We start from the raw sequence: 7,701 nt of genomic DNA on the forward strand, positions 1-7,701 counted from the left end.
TCGGCCCAGAGCCTCAACCCTAGGTCTACCCTCCCACGTTGGCCTAGCAGCTGCTAGGATTGAAAAGAGCGCCAGAAAGTCTGAGGGGGGTGGTGCATTCTGTCCTTCTGACAAATGATTTGATGACTGGTCAACCTTAAGCACCCAGGCACCTGTGGTACCTGATGTAGATTCTATGTGTGTGTGTGTGTGTGTGTGTGTGTGTGTGTGTGTGTGTGTGTGTGTGTATTTGAGGAGTGGGTTGTATGCTTGCCTGAATGGGTCAGGTCACTTGGGGTGAATACCCATCACAGCCCCTTCCCCCACATTCTTGGCGGGAGTGGGAGATAAGGCTCAGGGCCACAGACATCTGCGTCAGAGATAGGAGGTCTCAATGCCATGGGCAGGGGCGACTGGGACTGTGGGGCGTGGGAAGGACTGGGGGAGACTGGGGTGAGAAGGGTAGAAGAAGGCCAGCAGTGGGATGGGGAGGGGACAGTGGGGAGGTCCTAGACAGAAAGGGCACAGGGCAGCGTGTGGGTTCCCTGTCATCAGGGCAAGTGAACTATGGTGAGCCAGCGGTCTCTGCTGCTCCTTTTGCTGTTGACCCTACGGGATGTGGACAGCTGCCAGGGACCCGAACTTGTCCGGGAGCTCGTCCTGGCCAAGGTGAAGGCTCTATTCCTAGATGCCTTGGGGCCCCCAGCAATGGATGGGGAAGGTGGGGATCCTGGAATAAGGCGTCTGCCTCGAAGACATGCCGTTGGGGGTTTCATGCACAGGACCTCTGAACCAGAGGAGGAAGATGTCTCCCAGGCTATCCTTTTCCCAGCTACAGGTAATGAAGTTGGGGATTGGCAGGTCAACTTTGAAGAGTAGCCGGTACCTACTTCATGGGCTTGGGAATCAGGCAGCTCTGGGTATGAATGGCAGCCCCACAACTCAGCTGGCTTTGCGGCAAGGGGCCAGTTCCTAAGCCCCTCTGATCGACATCAAACAGGTGGTAGCCTCTACCTCAACATCAGATAGGTGGTAGCCTCTACTTCTCAAGCGGGACTGATCCAGTGAGCCTAGCATGCCTGGAATACAAAAGGGGAAGCTAAGGCTCTGTAGAGACAGCTTCTGTTGCTGCCTGTGGTCTGTCCTGCGTTTTGTGCCCCCTACTCTCCCCAAGCCCCATCTGGCTCACTCTGAGGTCTCCTCGCTTCCCTGCCTTCATCTCCAGGCAGCGTAGTAGTAGTACCGAAAGTATGGATTTCATATCAAGTGGAATCCCAGTCTTGCCACTTACTAGCTGACTGTCAGCCGCCTCAGTGTCTTGTCTTGAGAATGGATCAGTTGTTAGAATTTGTAACGCGAGGGACTGTGTTCTAGTACGGCCCCAATTGCAGTCTTGACTACAGCTGGCCCATAATATTTCCCATAGTCTGTGTCCACTGGACCAGAAATGGCAGCTACACTTCCCTGGGAAGGGCTGACCTCTGCTCTCTTCTCCTTTCCCTTCCATTCTTTCTCTTTTCCTCCTCCTCTGTCTTCGTTAGTTTATGCATATGCCTGGAAATGCGGGGAGGTCAGAGGTTGACCCTGAACATCTTCCTTAGTCACTCTCCACCATTGTTTTTGAGTCAGTCTCTCACTGAACCAGGACCTCACTAATTAGTTAGCCTGACGGGTGTCTGTCTCCTCGGTCCTGTGAGATCGCATCCAGTTCTTTATGTCGGTCCTGGGATTGAACTCTGGTCCTAATGCAGACACAACAAGTACTTCAACTGAGCTGTCTCCCTACCCTGTAAGCTGTCTTTCAAAAACACGGTGCCTTTAAGAAATTTATCTTTTCAGGGCGAGGGGAGAGTATAGGGGGCTTTGGGGATAGCATTTGAAATGTAAATGAAGAAAATAATTTTAAAAAGAAATTTATCATTTAAAGTTTCTGACATGCTGAGATGGAGCAAAAGCAACAAAACACACCCATGCACCCAAGGTGTGAGAATCACTCCATGGTATCTGATGTACACTACCATAAGCTGCAGCCGCCAGCAGCCACGGGTTCCTGGCTTCCTGAAAGGAAAGCTGGGGATGGATGGCGAGGAAGGGGCGAGAAATAATGAGCCAAGATAAAGTCCTCTGATCAAGGCTCAACTTTAATATCCTAATGTCTGATCTTTAAAGGGAGGGGGGAATCCATCCCCCACTGTGCCAGGATCCCACTTTCTCATCAGGAAGACAAGCTCGGCTGCTCAGCAGGTAGCTTCTTGCAGGAAGCTGCAGATGTGCACAGATGTGGCAGACAAAACTTTACCTAGGTAGGAAGACTTCACCCTAGGTGAACTAGCAACTGTGGCAAAGAAGGTCTGAGCCAGCCAGCCTGCTCAAGGCTGGGGAGGGCACAATAAGCTTCATGAATAGACCTGAGGATGAAGTAGACAGTGAAATGGACTCTTACCCATTGCCCTTTATATTAACTGGTAAAACCCCTTGGGAGAAAATTTACCAATGTGGTGTTTTGATGATGAATAGAAAATTGGGGAGCCTCTGTTAGTTTTCCCAAGACTCCAGGGGGGGGTGTCTAAGTCTAAGTGACACTCGATTTTTGACATATAGTCAGCAAAATCAAGGCTACCCTCTCTTTCCTTTTTCTGCCTGTCCCCTGCAGGTGCCACCTGTGAGGACCAGCCAGCTGCCAGAGGGCTTGCCCAGGAGGCTGAGGAAGGCCTCTTCACTTATGTATTCCGGCCATCCCAACACATACGCAGCCACCAGGTGACTTCAGCCCAGCTGTGGTTCCACACAGGCCTAGGCAGGAAGAGCACAGCAGCCGCCAATAGCTCTGCGCCCCTGCTAGATCTTCTGGTGCTATCATCTGGGGGGCCCATGGCTGTGCCTGTGTCCTTGGGACAGGGCCCGCCACGCTGGGCTGTACTGCACCTGGCGGCGTCTGCTTTCCCTCTGCTGACCCACCCCATCCTGGTGTTGCTGCTGCGATGCCCACTCTGTTCCTGCTCGGGCCGGCCTGAGACCACTCCTTTCCTGGTAGCCCACACTAGGGCTCGAGCACCCAGTGCGGGGGAGAGGGCCCGGCGTTCAACTCCCTCCGTGCCTTGGCCTTGGTCTCCTGCGGCTTTGCGCTTGCTGCAGAGGCCTCCCGAGGAACCCGCTGCGCATGCCTTCTGCCATCGAGCTGCTCTCAATATCTCCTTCCAAGAGCTGGGCTGGGACCGCTGGATCGTACACCCTCCCAGTTTCATCTTCCACTACTGCCATGGTAGCTGCGGGATGCCCACATCTGACCTGCCCCTGCCAGTCCCTGGGGTGCCCCCTACCCCGGTTCAGCCCCTGTTTTTGGTGCCAGGGGCCAAGCCCTGCTGTGCTGCTCTTCCGGGGAGCATGAGGTCCCTACGCGTCCGAACCACCTCAGATGGAGGTTACTCTTTCAAGTATGAGATGGTACCCAACCTTATTACTCAACACTGTGCTTGTATCTAAAAGCACCTCCGCCTCCTCCTCCCATAGCCGATGGCCACAGTCAATTCACCACCCCAGGGTCCTCAGCTAGGAGGAGGACAGAGTGTGGAAAGTAGACAGTTTCCACTTCCTTTTCCCTACATCTTTCAGTATGAGGGATCCATATCCTGCTCCACCCAGGTCCTGTGGATAACAATAAAAAAGGAAGTGTGTGTGCCTTTGTATGTGTTCCCCTCACGTCTTTGACAATGGGGTTGGGGAGGTCTGGGGTCAGAGAGAATTGCGTTGTGGGATTTTGAGTTAACTGCTTTTGGCTTTAGAGATCGACAGTCTAAGAGGTAAAATTAGATGTGAATTAGTTGGGAAGCTGCCAAGTGTCCCAGAGCTTTGGACACCCACTCTAGGGACACATTGTCCCCTTACAAGCTAAACCTGATATGTCACACAGTCTGTCTGTCTTGCCACACCTAAAAGAAAGTTACTATCATAGTGGTTTCATCTAAGGCGGCCATACCCTCCCCCGCACCCCCCCCCCCCCCAAGCATGCAGCCATTCTCTCTTCTGGCTGACTGGTGTCTAGGTCAAGGTCAGGGGATTCATAGACATCGCAACCCTACTGGACAATTGTCCAAGCAGAACAGATCTTGATGCCTCTTAAGAACTTGGGTGCAGAGAAAGGGGGGGAAATGTATGAATTGACAGTGTCACAGGGAAACTCTCAAGGAGAGAGGCAGTGTCATACTGAAATCTGATGACCAGAATGAAGAGCCAAGAAACTGGTTTTGGACCTCTCATCCATCCCCTAATGATTCCCACCCTTTCTTTGAAACAAGGTCTCATCTTCTAGCCCAGACTGGTTTTGAACTGAAGGCATCTTGCCTCAACTTCCCAAGAGCTAGGGATTGCAAGTAGAGCCTCGCTAACCTGGGTGGGACTCAGGCTCCCTTGGTGTTTCCTCTTCATCTTTACACAACATTAAACACTTAGTGGATAATGTCAGAAAGATGGAAAGATAAGCCACAGCTGGGGGAAAGTGTATTTTTGGTGATCTGGACCATATACTTAGTATGCACACAGAAGAAAGCAGGGCATGGTAATAAACTCTATGTCTTTCTTTCTCTCTTTTTCCCTCTCATTTGTTTCCTATCAATCCATTTTGCCTCCAGAATGGAGCATTAAGAACTTCTTTTCCTGAATTTTTTTTTCATTATCCCAGGGTCCTGGCTTCCTGCTGATTAGTCCTATTGCAGTACACAGTATGTGTGTAGAGGTGGGCTGGGGTGTTCAGTCCATCAGCACCCGACACAAGAGCACTTTTGGATCCTGACTGAGGACTCCAGTGTGTTTTTGTGCTAGCAGAGCCTGGGGCTTGTCAAAGGCTTCCTTCCAGCAGCCCAGCAAAGGCTCCAGACACAGAGGGAAAAAAATCCCAAAGGTCAGAGTCCTTTCAACACCCCTCCCCCACCTGAATAAACCTGAAGCAGCTTCTATTCCTGGCAGCACAGGGGCCCCCAGACTTGGTTCACTCACCCTCTGAGGCTCTGAAGGCATAGGGCAGGCAGACAGAGTTCACAGCTGAGTCTTTCCAGCATCTTCATCCATCCCCATCAGAGTTATTAGAACTGTGTTGTGCTCAGGGTTCCATGCTCCCTACTCAGAGGGCTGGGAAGTGCACTGCACAGGCTTAGCCAATGGGATCCAGGGGCTTTTTCTCAAGGCTGCCTATGTTCCCTTCTTCCTTGTCTGGCTTCCGGCCTAGGCCTCTCGGTCCCCACACCAAGGCCTTTTCCTGGGAACTTCATCTTCTAAGACTCGCCTGCTCCATATTCTTCCTGCTGAGACCTTGCTATGTTCCTGTGCCACTAGACAGCTTCTGTCACTTGAAGAGAGAAGAGCTCTGAGGGTTGGGGACAATACTCAGGGCCACAGGACCCTGCACTAGGCTAGCTGCCAGATGGCTACTGCAAGTTAAGTTTTTACATATCCAAGACAAAGCAAGAAAAACAAAGACAGTACAAGAAGTAAATGATCTCCCACAGTGGCAAATACATTCATTTTAAAGAGCCATTATGGGCTGGGGAGGTGGCTCAGCCGTTAAGAGCACTGACTGCTCTTCCAGAGGTCTAGAGTTCAATTCCCAGCAACCACATGGTGGCTCACAACCATCTGTAATGAGATCTGATGCCCTCTTCTAGTGTGTCTGAAGACAGCTGTAGTGTACTTATAGTAATAAGTAAATAAATCTTGTTTGTTTGTTTGTTTGTTTGGTTTTTCAAGACAGGGTTTCTCTGTATAGCACTGGCTGTCCTGGAACTCACTCTGTAGACCAGGGTGGCCTCAAACTCAGAAATCTGCCTGTCTCTGCCTACCAAGTGCTGGGATTAAAGGAGAGTGCCACCACGCCCGGCGTAAATAAATCTTTAAAAATTAAAAAGACAAAGAGACATTATTTATTCTGAAATTGTTTTTCATTTCGATCTCTCTTTTTTCTGTCACACGAACTTGAACACAGACAGAGTCCACTTATCCCTGCCCCCACCTCCAGTGCTGAGGTTACAGATGTAAGCTGCCACACCAGGTCTTTACAGGGACAGATGCTAGGTGGTTAGCCTCAGGCCCTCACCTTCACCCAGTAAACACTACCTCCCAAGCCATCTCCTCTGCCCCTCCCCCAGTCTTCTTTCTAGGTAAGGTCTCATGTAGTCCAAGCTAGTCTTAAACTCAAGATTCTCCTGCCTCAAGAGTACTGCAATTATAGGTAAGGGCCACAAAAAACCAAACCCCAAAACAAAAGCAAATAAACAACAAAAAGAGACAGGAGGTGATCAGGTTATGAAGGCAGAGCCTTCAGGGAAGGGTATTAGGAGCCCTCCCTGTAACAGTGTGTGAAGGAACACACTTCCTTCAACCACAGAAAGATTCCATAACAAGGCACCATCTGGGCAGAGGAGTGTGTGTCTTCCTTGGGTCCTGAATCTGTCAGTACCATGACCTTGTACTTCCAGTCTCTGGAACTATGAAAGAGCCATTTCTATTGTTTATATGGTGTGGTCTTGGGAATTTTCATATGCTAGAAGTGTTCCACCACTCAGTGACATCTCCAGTCCAACCTCTTGTTATTTCAAAATCACCCTATATAAGGTATCTTGTAGCAGCAGGAGCAAACTAAGACAGCACACAACCACAGCCCTCCATACTTCGCAGACACAAATCCCAGTCTTTGCTCAATCACACCCATTTCTCGAGCCCTCACGTCTCCTGCCCTGCCTGAAGCACTGCCTCTCTCAAAACAATGGCTCTGATGTCATCTCTTCCGTGCCTCTTTCCTTACTCACAAGTAGCAGAGGTCCTCTGTCTCTTTTTATTGCTTCCTCTTCTTTAATCTCAACTTTCAAAAATTATTACAATTTGTTGATATGTTCTCATGGTAATGATTTCACATGAAAAATAAAGATGAAATTTACCCGAATCATTGTCACCAGCTCCTTCCTCTGAGGTAGCTAGGTGGCTGAGCTCTCTGGTCACACATATTTCTATGAATGAACACACACATACCGAGAGAGAGAGAGAGAGAGAGAGAGAGAGAGAGAGAGAGAGAGAGAGAGAGAGAGAGAGAGAGATCTCTATAAATGGTATTATGTCCATATGTATTGGGTTGTGACTATTTTATATTTGTGAGTTTTCTTTACATTTATTTATTTATTTATTTATTTATTTATTTATTTATTTATTTATTTATAGATCAGCTCTTACTCTATAGCTATGGCTGGCCTGGAACTCACTATGGTTTTTGTTTGTTTATTTAGTTAGTTAAGGGTTGTTTTGTTTTGTTTTGTTTTGTTTTTTCAAGACAGGGTTTCTCTGGGTAGCCCTGGCTGTCCTGGAACTCACTCTGTAGACCAGGCTGGCCTCGAACTCAGAAATCCACCTGCCTCTGCCTCCCAAGTGCTGGGATTAAAGGTGCACGAGGCCCATCGCTCTGGAACACCAGGGCTTCACTCTCCTCCACCTCTAATCCATCCTTGTACCAGCGTACAGGAGCATCCTCTCTAGACAGCTCACAGGTGAGCACCACACATTCCAAACTCACGGCGTGTAAGGTCACCTCGTCCTGGGGGTATATGATCCGCACAGGGGGCTCTGCAGAGCAGGGCAAGCACAACTGTCACTAACTAGCAATGCCTGGCAGCACATGAGCCCCGCTGCCCACGTGTTAATAACAGTCCTGAGTTCCGAGTAGCACAGTAATAAGCAACAATA

At 49.6% G+C, this 7,701-nt stretch overlaps 1 protein-coding gene across 3 annotated transcripts; it reads left to right on the plus strand.

Annotated features, from left to right (window-relative positions):
* The first annotated feature begins 375 nt into the window (after nt 1-375).
* Nucleotides 376-3,665, plus strand: Inha (inhibin alpha). Of its 3 annotated transcripts, none has more exons than NM_010564.5 (2): nt 376-817; nt 2,633-3,665. In NM_010564.5, exons 1-2 carry the CDS (start codon nt 547-549, stop codon nt 3,460-3,462), a joined length of 1,101 nt encoding a protein of 366 aa, NP_034694.3. In that variant the 5' UTR covers nt 376-546; the 3' UTR covers nt 3,463-3,665. The 3 variants fall into 3 exon arrangements, with proteins under 3 accessions (NP_034694.3, XP_011236977.1, NP_001316772.1); XM_011238675.3 differs by lacking the exon at nt 376-817 and adding an exon at nt 837-2,282; NM_001329843.1 differs by lacking the exon at nt 376-817 and adding an exon at nt 908-1,768.
* Nucleotides 3,666-7,701: the final 4,036 nt, after the last annotated feature.

The sequence above is a fragment of the Mus musculus genome, chromosome 1, assembly GCF_000001635.26.
Source record: "Mus musculus strain C57BL/6J chromosome 1, GRCm38.p6 C57BL/6J".
In the NCBI taxonomy this organism is placed as follows: domain Eukaryota; kingdom Metazoa; phylum Chordata; class Mammalia; order Rodentia; family Muridae; genus Mus; species Mus musculus.

Bases quoted from the DNA above. Each gene is read 5' to 3' on its own strand.
- Inha (NM_010564.5), top strand. From the start codon at position 547: ATGGTGAGCCAGCGGTCTCTGCTGCTCCTTTTGCTGTTGACCCTACGG. The intron at 818-2,632 runs GTAATGAAGTTG...TGTCCCCTGCAG, and splicing joins TATCCTTTTCCCAGCTACAG to GTGCCACCTGTGAGGACCAG.